This window comes from Sebastes umbrosus, chromosome 21 (assembly GCF_015220745.1).
Source record: "Sebastes umbrosus isolate fSebUmb1 chromosome 21, fSebUmb1.pri, whole genome shotgun sequence".
NCBI lineage: Eukaryota > Metazoa > Chordata > Actinopteri > Perciformes > Sebastidae > Sebastes > Sebastes umbrosus.
Window position 1 is genome coordinate 14,221,908 of NC_051289.1, and position 19,885 is coordinate 14,241,792.

The 19,885-nt window shown below is 38.6% G+C and overlaps 1 protein-coding gene across 1 annotated transcript in view; it reads right to left on the minus strand.

Annotated features, from left to right (window-relative positions):
- The window catches only part of LOC119480939 (polycystic kidney disease 1 like 1), a 49,291-nt gene extending 34,616 nt beyond the window's left edge, over positions 1-14,675 (minus strand). The window contains exons 1-19 of the mRNA XM_037757597.1: positions 14,600-14,675; positions 14,202-14,351; positions 13,166-13,327; positions 12,731-13,053; positions 9,501-10,089; positions 8,298-8,463; positions 7,884-8,123; positions 6,415-6,547; positions 6,122-6,325; positions 5,830-6,011; positions 4,816-5,019; positions 4,517-4,680; positions 4,288-4,431; positions 4,046-4,108; positions 3,574-3,813; positions 2,238-2,303; positions 1,980-2,159; positions 1,807-1,884; positions 703-845 (exon numbers count right to left, since the gene is read on the minus strand). Of these exons, the coding sequence (XP_037613525.1) occupies positions 703-845; positions 1,807-1,884; positions 1,980-2,159; positions 2,238-2,303; positions 3,574-3,813; positions 4,046-4,108; positions 4,288-4,431; positions 4,517-4,680; positions 4,816-5,019; positions 5,830-6,011; positions 6,122-6,325; positions 6,415-6,547; positions 7,884-8,123; positions 8,298-8,463; positions 9,501-10,089; positions 12,731-13,053; positions 13,166-13,327; positions 14,202-14,351; positions 14,600-14,675 (3,507 nt within the window). The remainder of the gene's footprint in view (positions 1-702; positions 846-1,806; positions 1,885-1,979; positions 2,160-2,237; positions 2,304-3,573; positions 3,814-4,045; positions 4,109-4,287; positions 4,432-4,516; positions 4,681-4,815; positions 5,020-5,829; positions 6,012-6,121; positions 6,326-6,414; positions 6,548-7,883; positions 8,124-8,297; positions 8,464-9,500; positions 10,090-12,730; positions 13,054-13,165; positions 13,328-14,201; positions 14,352-14,599) is intronic.
- Between the last annotated feature and the right edge of the window lie 5,210 nt (positions 14,676-19,885).

A 19,885-nucleotide genomic window follows, 5' to 3' on the forward strand; every position in this document is an offset into this window, starting at 1 on the left:
AAGGTACAGTGTGTTGGATTTGGAGACATCCAGTGGTGTGGTTGCAGATTACAACCAACTGAATGACCCTCCATTTACTTTTCCCTTTCCAAGGCTGTGGTAACGTGAGCCACTGCAAAACTGTGGTAACACCATTTACCGCCATCCTTACTATAATAACACTACTTTAGGAGCAACGGAAGTCAGACGGCGACTGACGGTACCACAGTTTTGCACTCTGCGGCTCACGTAACCACAGTTTCACAAGCAAGTCGGAGAATACGGTGGCCTTCAGGTAACGTAAAAACATGAAAGGCTCTTTCTAGAGCCAGTGTTTGGTTTGTCTGTTCTGGGCTACCGTAGAAACATGGCGGAGCAACATGGTGCACTCTATATATATATATAATATTATATTCCATTTCTGCTAATAGATCCCCCCAAAAGTTACACACTGTTCCTTTAAATGATCTAGCGATTGAGAGTACTCTTTAAGACTACAAATGAATAAAGTGTACAAAGATAAACACTCTCCCCGTTAAAGCAGTCAAATTTGTCTCTCTATTAAACTTTTTTCCCGCACTAAAGAAATACTTGGAAATGGCTCACATACAAAGGACCTTAAATAACACCCATCTGGTTCAGTATGCACAGGGCCAAAAAAGTAATACGATTATGAGAGTGTGTGTGTGTGTGTGTGTGTTTACTGTAAGAGACAGTGGATACCTCTTTCCCTGAGGTGCAGAAGATGCTGAAGTGTGTATATAACTCCATTCCTTTGACTGGTTGCACTTGGCACATCACGCCTTTTGGAGCAGGGTTAGTTTTTAAGAATAGCTGAGTCCGGCCCAGAAAACTATTATGAGATTCTGAGTACAAAAGGTAACAATTATATTATCATCCAGATCCACCCCTTCAATTTACATTAGAAAATAAAAAGATGGGCTAACATAGGACTGATGTTGTCATTATTATTTTAAGTTTAGACACCAAATGTGGCCCCCAGAAAACCGCATTACAGCTATCCTGCATCACAATTAGAATAGAAATATTAGATTTTAGGGCTGGGCGATATGGCCAAAATCTTCTATCACAATATAGGTAATTTTTCATATTTTTATAACAATATATATCATGATATAGCATGTTTTATGGTAATTCAATAAATAAATATTCTATATGAAATAACCACATAGTAAAGCCTATTTTTGTATACTCCTGTTTGAATTAAATACTTGACAAATAAAAAGTACTGAGTATTTTCTTATTTTAAGAACTTGAGTGCAAAATAAACATAACATTTTTAAGGAATTTATAGAGAAAAAGGAAATAAATATAAATAATAATAATAATATAAATACAAATATAAATGATAGACATTTTTATATAGTTTTGATGATATATATATATATATATATATATATATCCTCATATTGCACAGCCCTATTATATTTTGCCTTAAAGTAGATAAAAATGTAAAAGCACTGTAGCAAATGTGAGGAAAATCAAGAAATCAGGACTTCTGCGACGACTGCATTTTCCCCTTGATGCTGTTATCACATTCAATTAACATTTAGCCTCAACTATGATTTCTTAATTACCAAGTAATCTTAGCTGCTTATGTGCTCAGAAACAGTTCTCTGGCCCATGAATGATGAAAGACAATCAGATCCAACAACAGGAAGGACTTTTTGTTCCTGCTTAAAAACCCCCTCCTCTGTATTTCACGCTCAAGCTTATATGTCATTGCATCTATTCTTTCTACCATGGTTCAGTGCTGATAACACATTACATTTTGGCAAAAATATCAGTTGTTGATGTTAAACTTACTAGCAGTGACCTCCAACATGTATCTGCTCCCAGGCCTCAGACTGAACGGTCTGAAGCTGAGCGAAGGGGAGGAAATGCCTGGAGAGATGGAAAGAGAGAGAAATGTATCTAAAGGCTTAGATCGGTGGAAAAAGAAAGGACACGTGTGTCTGTGAGTTTCTTGAATAATGTACCTGTGTAAGTGTAGGACTCAAAAAGGCCTCTGTCTACTGGGTCTCGGGGTAAATCGAGCAAGATGGGCTCCTGGATCACAACAGATGGTCTTGAGTCCACCAGATTACTCCCCTCGTCTTTATGTAACGCTGGATCAAACGCTGAATCATCTCCTGGACTGAAGCTCTCACCATCCACATCTGGGAATAATATGCACGTGATTAACACACAACAACCTCCCACTAGAGGACATTAACAAACACAGACATGTACTGCACCTGTGGGTCTTCCTGCTGAAATCCCTGGGTCTCCTTCCTCAGCGCTCATCAAAGGAACATCATAATCTAAATCTGTCACAGAATCAGATTAAATGCACATTCATACAATGCAAATCCCATACTTTTCTTTTTTACTTTTAGTACATACTTCAGTTGCCCTTACAAAGTACGTACGTTTGCATGCTGTATGCATACAATTGGAACATAGTACTTCTTCATAACATTGTGCCTTGAACTTTGACCCGCTTGTTCATATATCCGCCGTGCAGAGGATCGTGGGACAGAATAGTCAGAAAAGCATGCTGGCTTGCATATACTGCAAAATGTGACCAAAAAATAAATTTCAGAAAAACATATCATATTATTTGATTATAATTATTGATGCATTAATGTACATATTACGTTAATGTTGCATTAAAGGTGGAGCTAATTTAAATTACTTTACATAAGGGCTGTCAAAGTTAACATTAACTGTAATGCAATAAAGCAACTTGCGATTTTTAGGTTGTAGCAGGCTCAGTTTTAAAGCTAAGATCCTGGTATCATATGAAACTAGAAAAACTAAGAAATCCATTGGTAGCAACCATGTCATACTAGTTTGTCGCGAAGGAGGCTAAATAACGCTCCAAACACAAGCTAAATTTTGGCAAGGAAAAACTGGCATGGCCATTTTCAAAGGAATCCCTTGACCTTTGACCTCAAGGTATGTGAATGGAAATGGGTTCTATGGGTACCCACGAGTCTCCCTTTTACAGACTTGCCCACTTTATGATAATCACATGCAGTTTGGGGCAAGTCATAGTCAAGTCAGCACACTGACACACTGACAGCTGTTGTTGCCCGTTGGGTTTGGGTTATGATTTGAACATATTATTTTTATGCTAAATGCAGTACCTGTGAGGGTTTCTGGACAATATTTGTCATTGTTTTGTTTTGTTAATTGTGTTGTGTTGTTGTGATTAATCATGATTAAATATTTTAATCAATTAACAGTCCTACTTTATATACGGCTGGGTAGCTTGTGAATTCCCCCCAGGGAAATTTGTATTATTAATCTGAATCTGCAAAGTAACTACTAAAGCTATCAAGTAAATGTAGTGGTGTAGAAAGTATAGTACAAGTACCTCAGAACTGATTGATTCAGTACTTGTGTAAATGTACTTATACCACCACTGGTAGTTTGTTAACCTCACATAATGCCCAGCATATATTGTAGCTCCGCCTAGCTGCAGAGAGTGGAGAGGTCTAATCAGCCAGAATAACTGAAAACACCATCAGTTTTATAATTCAAAGACCAAATTAAATAACTGTTTGATACTCACTAAAAGGTTTCAGCTCAGTTTTGTCTCACCTTGTCGACCTCCCGAGTCATCACTCTCCAGGACAGGAAAAGAAAACTCCCAGTCAGCAGAGGAGTCAGAATCAATTGGGAATTCACTGATAACGTCACTCCGGCCAAAGTGGTCTGAGTATAGGACGCCACTGTTGTCAAAGGTAAGTGGCGGGTATTCAGTGGAGGAGTACAAAGGCTTTGCAGGGTCAGACTCCCCCAGAGGGTGATAAAAGGGCTCCTCTCCTGGACATAAAGAGGAAAAGATGTTAAATAATTCATGAACTGTCCATTTTACTGTAACTATCACCTTGCGCAGTACTTCTTGTTGATTCTCCCTATTGATGTCAATGTCTTAAATGCTTCTACGTTGCAGTTCTTTAACGCTGTGAGAATGGTGAACGTTGCATATTCTTTACAATTTACCTGCATTGTGAGATAATTTCCATTTGAAACACTGAAAGCTGCCAGAGCTTACCTGAGCCTGCTGTTCTTATGTTGACGAGAGAAGAGATAGGCGAGGGCTCGGGTTCTGTCAAACCTGTGTGAGGAGGAAAAGAGGGGAGTTAAGTTTAGTGACATGGTGTTATTTTCTATTTCAGCATGCCATTGGTGTCCCTCAAGGGCTCTTTTTACAGAGGCGATCACTTGGGAAGCACACAAGCCAGTCACATTTAATTACACACCAGCCATACTTGACTGTTATTCCTTCTGTTATACCTCTAGGAGCAGAGGTATCGTCAGCACGGGTGTACTGTGAAGCATCTGTGGCAGGTGGATGCAGGGTGGAAGTCTGAGGGGAGTTGGCAGGACCCTCCATGATGGTGGACGGAGCACTGAGATCCACTGTGTAACAAAACGGGACTAGAATAGAAAAGAATCAAATTAAGGGGATTTATTTTCTTGAAAATGAAATAATGGCAGCTTCGTGTACAAGTTTTTTTTTTACCTTCTATGACAGGCTTGGATGAGGCATTGACTAAGTACAGGCTCCAGGTGTACTGGATGTATTTTAGGGAAATATCACAGCCTTCACACAGGGCGCTGACAGAGAAGGACTGATCCCAGTTCACCTGGTCTCCGATGCATTGAGGGCAGTGAACTGTCACCTTCCTGGATTGGAGACATTCAGATACATGATCACAAGGTGTATCAAGGTACAGTACACGGTTTAATGGAGGCAAATATATCTATTCACTTCATAGCATCCAAATTTCATCTGTTATATCATTTTTTTATAATTCTCACCCGATCACACTTGGCGTCAATGTGAGGAAGGTCTCTGATGAAGCTGAGCGCTCACCGCTGTGGATGGCGAGCGTGAACTGGAACTGGTCGAAGTTGTGTTTTAGGAGACCTGCAGGAAATACGAGCACAGGGGATGAAGTGGGAACTTCATGGTGGAAACAGGAGGTGGAGATGGAGCTGACTGGTTTACATGTCCAACTGAAGCTGTGAAGAAAAAAAAATCAGAAACAGTGTTGAGATTGAATACATATTTGAGTCAAATCTTACAACCATTAAAGGTTAAATGCATACATTACACTGGCTGTGTCCGAAATCATTCGCTCATTCAATACTCCCTACTCACTATCAAGGGAGTTCTATGTTGAGGAGTATATAGTGAGCTCATCTTCAAAATGAAAAAACCCCTTCGGACACTACTCGGGTCATTTTCTCAGCACCGTTAATTACATCTTTGCTTTCGCACAATTAAAACGTGCCAGATCAAAGTCTGCTTTTGGACCATCCATAATAAATACTGGCGGTTTTGGCTGGGATAAATACATAAGTAAGCTATTTTGTTGAGTTGTCTCTTAGCAAAATCCTCTGATTGAAACTGGTAAGTGATGCAGGTTTTAGGGCTTTTATTGTGAAAAGTAGGAACTAACAGTGAATGTAGGGGCAATATGCGTATTTTCCCAAATTAATAATACAAAGTACTTTGTGGCTGTTTGTGTTGCTCTGCTCTGCTCACATTAAATACATTATGTTCGCACCACAACTCATGGATTTGTCTCAATCCTCTTGTTCGTCTCTCATTTTTCCTCCTGCGCAATGCATGATGACATATAGTGCTCTGTTAGTGACCATCGTTGTCCACTTTACACGATGCATTGTGGGATCTTTTGAATCCACTATATAGGGTATAATAATTCTTACTATACATTCCGATAGCACTACAAAATGGTGAACTGACTATATAGTCCACTATATAGAAATAGTGGTGGGTGATTTCGGACACAACCACTGTTTCTGTACCTGACTGAGTTCATGGGGAAGTCTTGGTCATGAGATCTCTGCCCGTCCAGGGTTACCACGGTGGTGTTCCTGTTGTTAATGAAGATGTTGGTGCCGCCCTGGATGAAGGCCACAGGAGGGCTCGGTATCACCTGCACCCTCACACTGTAGTTGCTGTACACCACACTGCCAATGACCTGAACCTGCGGAGCAATGATGGCTATTGGAGTCTCAATACTGTATATTCAGGAGTGGGACATCAGGTGGTTCCAGTTTAAGGGTCAATACGTGGCAGTTTTCTACTGCTACTTACCCTCGCTATGGCAGTGTAGGTGTCATAGTGCAGGAGATGGCTGTGCAGTATGAGGCTCTGTCTGCGTGTGTCTACAAGAGGCAAAGGGAAGACCCGTCCTGCAGAGTCAAACAAGGTCCAGGTGTAGTGAAGGCCTCCTGAAATGTCACAGTCAACTTCCGTCTCATAGGTCACTCCCAGACGTATAACCTCAAATCTTCTCACCTTGAAGAGAGAAGATGAATAGGATTAAAGTGGCAATGTAATTTGATGTAATTAATTAATTAGTGTTGAGGTAACAAAATGAAGGCTACCTGAAGTTTGAGAGGTCCCATGTTTTTGACCGGTGGAGGCTGACAAGGCCAGTCCACAACAAAGATGTGACCACTTAGAGAGGCAGAACTGACCAGGTTAGACACAGTTACGTCCACTCTGAACTCTCCTGTCCTGCAGAGAGTGAAAACACCTATATACACTCAATTTACACTGGTAAAAATACACATATACCCACAGTTAAGCAGATTGGTCATGTTAAAGAGGACCTATTGTGCATATTTTCAGGTGTATACGTGTATTTGGGGTTTCTATTAGAACATGTTTACAGGCTTTAATATTCAAAAAAAGCTTTATTTTTCTCATACCGGCTGTGCTGCAGCACCTCTTTTCACCCTCTGTCTGAAACACTCTGTTTGAGCTCCTGCCTCCCCCCCAAAAAGAAATCCCAGTCTGCTCTGATTGGTCAGCTGGCCCACTCTGTTGTGAATGGTCAACCAAACCAAACTCTTTGGACTGTGCTCCAGCTCAGCTCTAACTAGCTTTGTTTGATGACGTGCCAAACTAGTTGCTAGGCAAAGTGTGTTACTTGGTGACATCACCATGTTACAGAAGAAAAGGCGGGACTTCAAGCAAGGCATTTCAGGTAGTTCAGGAGCAGTGTTTCTGTGGGGGAGAGTAACTCCCTTTGGCGTGGACTTTGGGCTTTGTAACTATGCAAAACTTTTACATGCACAAAAAACTATATAACACACTAAAGGAAACGGGAAAAGCATAAAAGCATAATAGGACCTATTATGCTTTTGTGCTTTAAGATTTATAGGTAACTGAAGATCAATGAAAAGGCAAACTGATGTTAGCAAAATATATATTTTAATTGAAATAAAACTCCTTTATCAAGGTTCATTAAATGAAGATTGTCTTGTTCTGTTTGTATCACTGGTTGTATAAAATACAAAATAATAGTAATAATTGCAAATACATATTGGACATTTGGTGGATGTACTTATTCATGAGTTTATTGCAATAAAAGTAAAAAAAAAAAAAAAAAGAAGATTTAGGAGAGAAAATTCAAGGTTGTCACATAAAAAAATGGAAGGAACTTTACCTTTCTGTTATACAAAACTATAAAACTGGTCCATAACTAATAATTGGGGCAATAATAATATTGATATTGAGAATTTAGAAATGATATATCGGCCAATAAACATAACAGATAAACACATAACAGAAACACTTTCTATACATATCCTTTAAATTTGTTTTATTATAGAATTGAGACCAAGATATGTACTGAGAGGAACATTTTACAGTTTAAAACTAAACTTCTCAGTGTTTCTGAATTACGTCTATGTCGTTGGTGTTTCTGTATCGGTATTTTGTATTATACATCGACCAACGTACACACACCAATACCAATATATCTGCAATAAGCTGTATTAGAACATATCAAATTTGAATTTACCTGAGCTATATAATATTGAAAGTCAATAATGGCAGTGAAACTCACGTGTGGAAGACGTGCTGCTCTGTGCTCTGTCCCAGCCGGGATGATCCGTCTCCAAAGCTCCACAGGAAGGCGACGTCAGTCCCCACACTGACCCTGCAGCTCATTGTCACCGTTTGGTTCAGCAGGACAGAAGCCGGGTGGAGCAGCCTGTTGAGCTTCACCGCTCTCTGGACCACCATCGGGAACACGTCGGAGGTAAGGGATGTCCGGCCACTTGACATGACTACAACTACATCATACCTATATTGAATAGAGGGGGGTTTAAGTGTTGTAAACACCAGCTTGTATGCTGGCAAAGGTACTCCATTTATTCTTGTTAACAGGTTATCTAAGTACTTTTATGAGACAATTTTGATGAATTTGAAGCTATACACAGTTATAGAGACAAGGAAGCATCTACAGTGTGTCTCATACCTGCCAGGTTTGTGGTATCTTTTGGTGGCAGTCCTTGAGGTGGTTCGGTCTGATCTGGAGTCTCCAAAGTGCCAGAGGAACTCCACAGGGTCCGGTACTTCAGCCACAGCTAGGAAAGTTATATCTGTATTTGTGGGATACGCTTGCTTTGCTGCATGAATCCACACTGTTAGGGGACAAAACAGACATCTCATTGTCATTGTATAAATATAGAGAGAGAGTATACCACAAATTATAAATGCTTCATGAAAGAGGTAAAGAATTATGTTCTGCAAACATAAACAATTTGTCTCAAGAAAGTGAGAAATGATAGAAACGGTAGACCAGAATACACCGATGTCCCATCAAAAACACACACTCTATGAGCATGTATCTACTTGATCACTTTGAAGCTTACATTTTCTTTGACAGTGTTAAAAACAAATGCAATAAACAAAGCCAGTTTAGCAGTTTCACATTCAGATAAAAGCATAAGATGGAGATTGGATGGTGTCATGTGAAATAAAAATATTATTAATTTATTTAAGAAATTTGTCATAATCAAAGATGAACATGACACATATTAAATATAAAAAATCTCAGGCATGTACTTAACATTAACAAGAAAAGAAATTCACACTTCTTTTCTAATTAATGTTCAGATGTTTTGTAGTGCTCAGTGGGTGTTAATTAAAAGCACTTTCTCACCATTGTCAGCCAGGTTGTGAACAGGACTTTGACTGGTGGGTGGTTGCCACGTTGGATTAACTCTAACTTGCGGCGTCGGCTTCCTGTTCCTCTCAACGCACACTCTTGCGCTTTTGTTCCGAGAAGACACTTGATTCTCAGCTCGAAGCTCAACCACAACTGTCCCGGTGTGGTCGAAAAGCAAAACCGCCGTTGCCTCCTCTCCTGTAGTGTAACTGCTGTTTCTGTACAGCAGTGTTGCATTCACCAGCAGAGACACTGTCACATTTGACCCAGCTGTGACACTAAATAAAACAAAGTGTTTTCGATTTGCAGTGATCACGCTGGGAACATTCAGCACCAGATCTCCAACAGGATCTTGAACGAGGATGTGTGTGCAGAATGAGGCCCAGCTGATTGGGTTAAAAGCCCTGACTGTGACTTTATAACGGCCTGCTATTGTAAGAGAGACATTCACGTTCCACTTTTCAGTTGTCCTGCTCATCCCAGTGACATTATCCAAACTGAAAGTCCAACTCACTTTCGACCCCATTCGACTGGCAGGGCCGACAACCTCCAGGCTGAATTCTGTTTGTGTTGAAACTGCTGACTTCCAACTCCCAGAAGGCCTCAGGGCACATATATGCACGATCAAAGCTCGAGGCAGGACGGCGGAGAGCAGCACTGACGAAGGGTCAGAGGTGGAGAGAAGAGACGCCATGAGGTGATACCGGCCTGCAGTGGTGGGGAGGCGGCAGTGAAGATGGAGGTGCAAATGGCAGCTGGAGCGGTTCGAGGTGTGGAGGAGACGAAGAGGGACCAAGCAGATGTTATTGTGGTTTTGATTAAGACTGTGATCGTAGCTGATGTTGCCATGGTTACTGACGTTACAGCTGTGATTATCACTGTTTTCTTGGTGAGTAATTTTGAAGCTGTTACTGATGTTTTTATTGTCATTGTCCTTCATGTCAACGCTGCCGTGCTCAGCGTTCAGTGTGAGGTCGAGGACGAGCAGGTGCTTCATGGTGGTGAACAGCTCCACATCCACAGAGACGTCCTCTCCGGAGGTCAGCTGATTCTCTGATACACTCACTCTGAGGTCAGAGACGGCGAGAGGCATGACCACCTGCAAGTACAAACCCATATACTGTATGTTGGACAGCATGCACATTAAAACACACAAATGTGAGATTAAAGAATAAGTCTGGTCATATTTCATATTTCTCTTTTTGTCAACAAATCCCATGAAAAGACCAAAAATGAATGAAATTAATTGATTTGATTAACAAATATAGACTGCCAGAGTCAAAAAAAAATTATTCCTCCTTTTTCGTTTTCCACGAATGTCCAGCAACGCGTGTCAATTTCCGTTCATTACATGCATACAGTCTTTTCAAAATAAACTTCCGTCTTCACAGAAAACAGTTTCCTTAGGTTGAGGCAAGAAAACTACTTAGTTAGGTTTAAGAAAAGACCGTGGTTTGGCTTAAAATAACTCTGGAAGTGGCGTTACTTAACTACGGAAGTTACGTGACAAAAAAATCAATGTTGAATTCTGGTTTCACACGGAACACAATCACCGGCTCCTTGGCAAAAGTCAAGTATTTTTAGACCCTCCCATCCACCCCGACCTCCTTCCTACATGGCGTTCGGCGCTATTTATATTTCCTGATTCACAATTAAGTGAATTACACACAAATTGATTTTGTGGGATATACACAAATTACAGTGCATTACTTTTCGTAGGTATCGCTATGAACGGTGTATGAGACCAGCCTGTTACAATGAACAGGGACTTTTTTTGAGCACCATCATCCTGCTGTAAATACTTGCCTATGCACCAAATGTGTATTAATCCGCAGCTGAAAATAGTCCCAAACAAATGCTCCATTTACTCCTGTTTGAGTAACATTTGCTAAAAACTACAGTGCCCAGTTGTTTTAGGAAATTATTGAGCCTTTTTTTAAAAATAAACTCTATATTTGTGAGCCATTTTTAAAGGTGATTGAAGATGTCTTCAGTAGGAACCAACGGGATTTGTTTACAATAAGACAAATTTAAAATATCACCGGCCTTATCCTTTAATCAATGATAAACATGAGGATGAAATTGTCAGTGAATAAAAGCAGATACTCACAACATGTATTGTCTCCTGTGTCCATCCATAGGCACCAGAGGCATTCACTGACACCATGTGAACTCCCTCGGTTTCAAAGGTCCAGTTCTGGGGGGCATTTAGAATTTTTTTTTTAATTCTTATTTTTGTATATAACTAAAACACCTTTTTTGTTATCCTAAATAACTCAATTACCAAATCACCAATATATAAACAGTATTCCTTCCATATTAACAGAAACCCCATTAATCCTCACTGTTTGCCTTAATGAGTTTTTGGTGTTTACCTACAAAATGATTAATCAAAACCAAACTCGTCTAAACAGCACTAAATGGAGCTAAATCTTCCTCACCAATATTATAGCATTTCCCTCTTCCCTGCAGAACGCTGGAGCTCTACTCGTTGTTTAAATCATGTGCAAATGAACTGATTGGTGTATATCTCAACACATCAGTAGTTGTGGTTATTACAAACAAAATGAGCTATCACACTTGGTTCTACATGGAGGAAGAGACTAAAAAAAGAGTTCAATAAATGATTCACTAAAAAGTTGTTATTAATTAGTTATGATGTGGACTTTTCACATGCCAGGTGTTGACCCTTGACCCCTCTTAAATAAGAACGGTTAATAATATAATTTAATGTGAGTAAATCTTGAGTAAATGTTTAATTGTTGCATTTTATAAATTTCTGGCTGTTATTTATGGGTTTTGATTTTGTTGTAAAACCTCAGTTTCACCAAAAATCTGCCAGATTTCACAGATTACTGTTCTGTAATGAACAATCAGATGAGACATGTTCATAATTCTAATAAAATGCATATTGTAACTGAATTTTTCTCACCAAACCTAAATCCTACATTCTAATCAAGAGCTGCAACGATTAATCGATTAGTTGTCGACTATAAAATTAATCGCCAACTATTTTAATAATTTATTAATCAGTTTGAGTAATTTTTTAAGAAAAAAAAGTCAAATTTCTCTGATTCCAGCTTCTTAAATGTGAATATTTTCTGGTTTCTTTACCCCTCTATGACAATAAACTGAATATATTTGGACAAAACAAGACATTTGAGGTTGTCATCTTGGGCTTTGGGAAACATTTTTCACCATTTTCATATTTTATAGACCAAACAACTAATCGATTAATCGAGAAAATAATTCAGATTAATCGACAACGAAAATGATCATTAGTTGCAGCCCTAATATAATCTATCATAAATCCTGAATGCAATTATTTACATCATATATTTCTTAAATTTCAAACTGTCCTGGTTATTTTTGAAAAAGAAAATGTGCAATCCAAGTAGGACAAAAACACAGTTTTTCGCTTAGTATTAAAAGAGTTTTATATACTGTATATATATATATTATATTCTTTGTTATAAAGCAGTCAAACAGGCCGGACTGTAAACATGTGCAAGCTGTCCTTAGCAATATTGATTCATTATAAAGCAGCTTTCTCTTGGCGTCATTGAAGACCACCAATGTGCCAAAACTGCTTAATTTAGCTTAGACTACGAGGTTTTGTTGATCCACGTTGGTAAATGTTAAAAATACATTGTGATCAATTAAAAAGAGGGAGCTTCAGCCTTAAATACTTTTAATTATGAGATACATCTGCATCACAGGCAGCAGTGCCGCCTACTTACCACAGTGCTGTTCAGACAGTCTGAGTCAGGAAGGCACGTCGTCTTTACACCCGGCATGTTTTTCTCTTTTTCCTTGTGAGTAAACTGCCAGAAAAACTCTACTGCCAGACCATCACGCATGCATGCCTGCAGTGTGACAGGGTCGCCCAGGTACCCTGCCTCCATGGTCACACTGGTGGAGTCTGTCTGTGGGAAAGGGACGCAGGAGGGGACACCCAGGGGGCCATGAAGCACAGAGACCACCAAGCTGCCTGGAGAGGGCAGCAAGACGGAGAGGTGGAGGGTGGAGGAGAGGGTGGAGAGGGGGTTGGAGACACTGACGTCTAAACAGAAAATGATAAAAGAGAAAAAAGAGGGTGACTACATAATAATACACATTTTTAATTAATTCATTATTTACCATTTAACTAAATTTGTTTGCTCTCGTTAACTTACTGAGCTCATATTTTCCTGGAGTTTCCAAAATCCAATCAGATGACACAACAAAGGAGCCGTCATCCAACACATTGACATGATGTGAACTTTGACCTTCAGGGGTCGTTTCTTGAAACTCAACAGTGACGTAAGAGAGGTCCTGCCCTTCCAGACACGGAATCCCTAAAAATCACAGAAAAAATGTAAACACTAATACATGCTACACATATTTTTAAAATTATGTAAACGTTAATCAAATATCCTGATATGTTTTTTTAAAAATATATTCTTTCACATAAAAACTCATTAACAAGCAAATTCTGAAGGAAATATTGGTCAGCACAACATAAATCAAATATTTTACAATTAGATCTAGAGCAGTTATTTTGTATAAAATCATAGTTCATATTTACAATTATATTATTGAATTGAATATATAACATATTTTTGATCATTTGTATCCACATTACACAGTACGTCTGCAGCTGCTAACAAACAATAATGGAAAATGTGTTTTCCACTGAAACACACAACTTCATGTAGTTTGTTTCTAGTTTTTATCCAAATATGTATATTGATTTATTATTTTTTGCAAGGTGCCTTTGAATGTTTTTTTTGCAAGTATATCATTTATTTGTTTAAAAGTTTAAATAAATAAATATATAAACACTGACAACAGAAATGCTGTCTTTCTAAAATTCAGTCACTATTTGGAGCAGTCCTGAGCAGTCTTTCTCTATAATAGTTTAATTAAAGTTATAATAAATCATAATATAAACCATATTCTATACTGAATGTAATTATAGATATAATATAATTATAAATTCATAAATAATATAATTCATTAGATTATTCAACTAAAAAAACTCAAAATAATTTGTGTAAAACGATGAAGAACAGACAAAAAATAAATGTACACAATTACAAACAGACAATATAAACTATTAGAAAAACAAACAGACCTCTTTGACAAGTCAGACAGTATTTATAACACAGGAGTCGAGCTCTATGTGCAACTTGAAGAATTCTATTTCCGAGAACTAGAGTAGCAGCTGACCTGTGGGCTGGTTGGGGCGTCCAGCCAGGTTTCCAGAAACCTTCACAACAAAAGTCTTCCCAGCCTGCACTCTGTCTGGAGACGTAGACAGACGAACGCTGTGCAGAAAGGGTCCTTCAGTTCTGTAGAGTGCTGCACCTCCCTGTCCACCTCCAACAGGCAAGAGGAGGACACTAGAAAAGAAAAGAAAAGAAAAGATTCACAGTAAAAGCATGCTCATGCCAGTTCATAATTTACTCGCATGTGCATGTGGGTAAATTATCCTTAAAACTCTTATAAATAGGAAATGTTTGTTCTGTACTTTAAAGAGATAATAACACTCAGGATCAGGACATGAAACAGACATAGAGCCGTTTAGACACTGAAAGGAAAAAGGAAAAAGCAGCAGTCTGTGTCACCTTTGTCTTTCTCTTCTGACATCCTTTGTCCCTCCATTGGAAGAGGTGTTGAAACACTCACTGGCCACCAAACCATGTTGCCGGTTGCCACAGTAACAAGCCTCTGAGGTCAATGCTGCAACCTGGTACCTTCAACAACAAATACTGGAAGTTAAAGGTGCTATTAATAACACTGATACCATTCAGCCACTGGATGTCTCATTCTCTCTCTGCCGTTCCATTACATTCACTTCACAACAAGTCGTTGCCAGACACTTAACGTCAAACTTTTATCCGTTTTTATCCAACGACCCAGAGATACCAACGTCGTTTTACTATTGGCTCACAAGCCTTGTTAGAAGTGGAAACACGATATCAGATAGCTTCCACAGAGATAAACAAAACTTTAATTTCAGACCCGCCAAAAATTTTAAAATGATTAATTCACAATCATGATTTTTTTTTTTCAGGAAAAGCCATACTTTTTTTCGATACCTTTCTAAAGGCTCTACGCTTTCTTTTTTTGGAAATATTTGTCTACGTAAAAATGTTATCAATATCACCTTTAATGAAATACTGTCTGAGTTCTACACATGCATCCAGCTAATTGAAACACAAAACTCAGCACTCATGTTAAAATGTGGTGTGTTTTAGAAAGAGGGTGCCTAACTGCTGGAAATGTTTTACATTCAAATTTGGTGCCACTCTTTGCAGCAATATTGCAAACAATAAAACAAAATACTTATTTCCAACATAATGTTTGACTTATGCAAAGGTCAGTCCATATCTCTGACTGAGCCCAGAGACCAAAGCCCACATTTTATTCTAATGTTTAAGGCTTTTTGGTTATGGAAAAAAAAAGCCCCTTGAGTGTATTTCCAGATTTTTCTCATAAGAAGAAAACAAAGCAGGAAAAGATGGACTTCAATGTCATACTGTATATATTATTATTATTTTTTTTAAATGGTCTGGTGTTTGAAAGGAAAAATATATCAGAATGAAAACATCACAGCTGCACAAATAAAGGATGAGTGTTTGAGGAATTTATAGAAAAAATATCTGTTTTCATACATAAGATAAGATAAGATAAGATGAACCTTTATTAATCCTCAGAGGGAAATTCAGGTGTCAAAGCAGCAGCATCAGCAAACAGAGTGAAACACAGGAGAGGTAAAGGTATACAAAAATTATAAAAACAATAATAGAGATATAAAAGATACAGAGTGAATGGGTGAACATAGTGTGTGCAGTCCATCAATAAATAAATGTAGTATGTGCAATAAATAAATGTAATATGTACATATGTGCAGTCTATAAAGTGGTATATAGGATGTATAGTGTAAAGTAAGTAAGTGTGGCAGTGGTTAGAGTCCAAGATGGTTGCAGATAGTGCATGTTTAAAGGCAGATAATGCATGTTTAAAGTTCTTAAAGTCCTAATAGTTCTCATATGGGGGTCAGCCATATGGGGGTCATGTAAATGAGGGATGTGTCACCCTGTTGTCCTTTCGTTGCCTGAAAAAAATATATTTTAAGACTCAGAATAAAACGAAATGGTCAATAAGATTCACATTTTTCACACTGCAGCTTATTCTGGGGGTGATTTTTGCTTTATAGGGATATAATGGCTCATTTGGGTTGATTGGCAGATGAGGATGGTCCCTAAAAGCGAATATCCCCCCCACCCCCCTATAATAAAACATAGATGTGATTACATGTGGATACTTTTGAAGATGTTTTTAATGTTGATGAAAGAATAGAGATCAGTTTCTGGACCTCAAGTGGGCCAAAATGGGCTTCAAATGGGCTGAGATCATATCAATAATGGGATTTGAAGCTTGATCTCACAGACGTGGCTGTAAAAGAAATAATTCATCTCCTTGTTGTGAGTAAAGATTGTAGGCCTATCTGGGCGCTCAGCCAGTTCACTGTAGGGCCAGTTCAATTTATCTCTATGAAACGGCTTAATAACAACAGATTTTCATATATTATTTAAAAAAATATTTAAAATTCTTAAAGATCATCACCATTGAGAAAGTACTGGTCCCAATAGGAGCGATAAAAAAAATCATAAAGTGGATTTTATACGTAATTGTACACAAATATATACAAACTATACGGCTTTAGCTGAAATGCATCTGACTCATCGTGCTCTTTTAACAACTTACCCCTCATCCAGGCAGCGCACAGAGCAGGTTACCGGGTCAAGGTCACGGGCACCTTTGGGTGCATAAAGTCTGCTGCTGCTGGCGTTGACGCAGCCAATGAACCACCGTGAATCCTCGTGATCCGGTGGAGGAGCTGCCACAGAGGAGCGAGGGGAAAAAAAACGGATGCAATGAAATGAGCGTGTAGACAAAAGCACCGAACATTTTCTGAGTCTGATCCGTGCAGGTCTCCTCCGGACAAAGGCCGCAGAGCAGAGAGCTTATAGCTGGATGGTCACACTGCGTTTGGTCATTACGCACAGGTGTCAGGCTGAGAAGAAGAAGAAGAAGTAGGAGGAGTGGGATAGAAAAGCAAGGTGCATTAACACCGCAGTCTATGTGCTTACAGAGAGGGACTGTATGCAAATGAAGGAAGCAGAAAGGGTGTGACTTTGGAGGAGGAAGCTGCTTTCACTGAAGAGGGATCAGACCAGTTGCAATAAAAAATAGTCCTGAAATAAGCTACCACGATGCTTACAATTAAATGCTGAGTGTGTATGCTTTTGATTAAAGGCCGTTTATAGTGTTGTGTAGCCATTAGTGCCTGTATTGTATGTATTGCAACATTTTTAAGAATTTAAATAAAATGTGCATCCACCCTTTATATATGATTATGCTCCATCAAACTTGCAGTTTTAATGCCACGTGTTGTCTGTTATGCTCTCCATTCTGTGAAAATCACAAAGGTCAACCAGACCAGTCAATAACAAAAAAGTTGAATACCAATAAGCAGTATTGCCGATATTTAGGGCTTCTTTACGCGTGAGTTTTCCCTTGCAAAATAAAGCAACTTTCAGAGGTTTTAAAGGCCTGTGTTTGTGTTGCTGTCTGAGCTTCTTCAGTCACAAACACTGCAAAAAACAAACACTTCCCTAAAGAGGGAAAGAAAAACTAAGTGAAAATATGTTGTTTCTATTATTTGATATTATATTTTCTACCCCTTAAGTTCACTTTTTAATCTAAAGATATATGAAATTATATAATATATATAAAAATCTGTTGTTATTAAGCCGTTTCATAGAGATAAATTGAACTGGCCCTACAGTGACCTGGCCGAGCGCCCAGATAGGCCTACAATCTTTAATCACAACAAGCAGATGAATTATTTCTTTACAGCCACGTCTGTGAGATCGAGCCATTACGAAAATCCCATTATTGATATGATCTCAGCCCATTTGAAGCCTTGAGGTCCAGAAACTGAGCTCTATTCTTCCATCAACATTAACAACATCTTCAAAAGGATCCAAATGTAATCATATCTATGTTTTATTATAGGGTGGGGAACATTCTCTTTTAGGGACCATCCTCATCTGCCAATCAACCCAAATCCAGCCATTATATCACTATAAAGGAAAAATCACCCTCAGAATAAGCTGCAGTGTGAAAAAATGTGAATCTTATTGACCATTTCGTTTTATTCTGAGTCTTAAAATATTTTTTTTTCTGGCAACTAAAAGGACAACAGGGTGACACATCCCTCATTTACATGACCCCCATATGGCTGACCCCCATATGAGAACTATTAGGACTTTAAGAACGTTAAACATGCACTATCTGCCTTTAAACATGCACTATCTGCAACCATCTTAGACTCAAACCACTGGCGCACTTTACACTTACTTTACACTATACATCCTATATACCACTTTATAGACTGCACATATGTACATATGTACATTTATTTATTGCACATACTACATTTATTTATTGACGGACTGCACACACTATGTTCACCCATTCACTCTGTATCTTTTATATCTCTATTACTGTTTTTTTTTTATAATTTTTGTATACCTTTACCTCTCCTGTGTTTCACTCTGTTTGCTGATGTTGCTGCTTTGACACCTGAATTTCCCTCCAGGGATTAATAAAGGTTCATCTTATCTTATCTTATCTTATCTTATTATTTGAGTGTGGATCAGTGTTTTTTTCCAAATGAAATCACATCTATGGTTTATTATAAGGGGGGGGGGGGATATTCTCTTTTAGGGACCATCCTCCATCTGCCAGTCGACCCAAATGAGCCATTATATCACAATAAAGCAAAATCACCCTCAGAATAAGCTGCAGTGTGAAAAATGTGAATCTTATTGACCATTTCGTTCTTATTCTGAGTCTTAAAATATTTTTTTTTCTGGCAGCTAAAAAGGACAACGGGGTGACACATCCCTCATTTGAGTGTGGATCAGTGTTTTAAATTGTCACTCTGTTTGGTTCCTGGTCGCCACTTGTTTGCTTAAATCAAAGAAATGCTTCAAACACGTTTGTTTTATACTGGAAATGAGAAAACATGATCTCATCATGCTGTGGTTTGTCTGAATTTAGTTCAAGAAAGGTGACATTGGTAGCTCCAGTGCAAATCCACTCTTAATACGCATATTTTTGCGGAGTAATTCTGAAGTAGCAGGGTGATATATGCAAAAACATTTCTACACCGTTTCTTCTGAGAGTCCAGCTTTGCCCTGTGAGCCCTTTAGTGGAGAGAGAGAAAAAAGCGTCCTCGTCTTGCAGCTAACTCCACCAGTCCACCTTAAAAAACTCTTCCTGTTCTCCAGACATCCCCTTTAAGAGACATTTCCAGTGGTGCTTTGCTGCCAGCAGGAGGCGCTGTCAGACCGCTCCATCTCCTCCTGCTGCCTGTGAGCACAGAGAGGCACAGCGGGGGGAAATCACACACATTTTGTCCATTTTTTATCCAGAATACGCGCACATTTTGGGCGATTTCGTTCTGTCTCTTACTCAGGGACTCTTCACATCATAAAAAAAACACCAAGTATGGCACCACAGAAGCACATCTTATTTGATTAAAAAAAAAAAAAAAACTAAAAAGCGGGATTTTTTTTTTTAAATTATTGATTTAATATAAATTGTATGAAAGCAAAACAGTCGTGGGAGTGAAAAACATATATTTGGCGCCCATATAGCCTTACACATTAAATTGGGATCATTCCATGTGACATAATTAATATTGAAAAATACATAATGCTTTATTTGCTGCAGGAGCCCATTCATTCAAGCACCACTGGAAGTCCCCGGATCACACTTTGAGAAGCATTTTCTAACCAAAACATCAATATGTAGCGCTGTGCGTAAAGTCCACC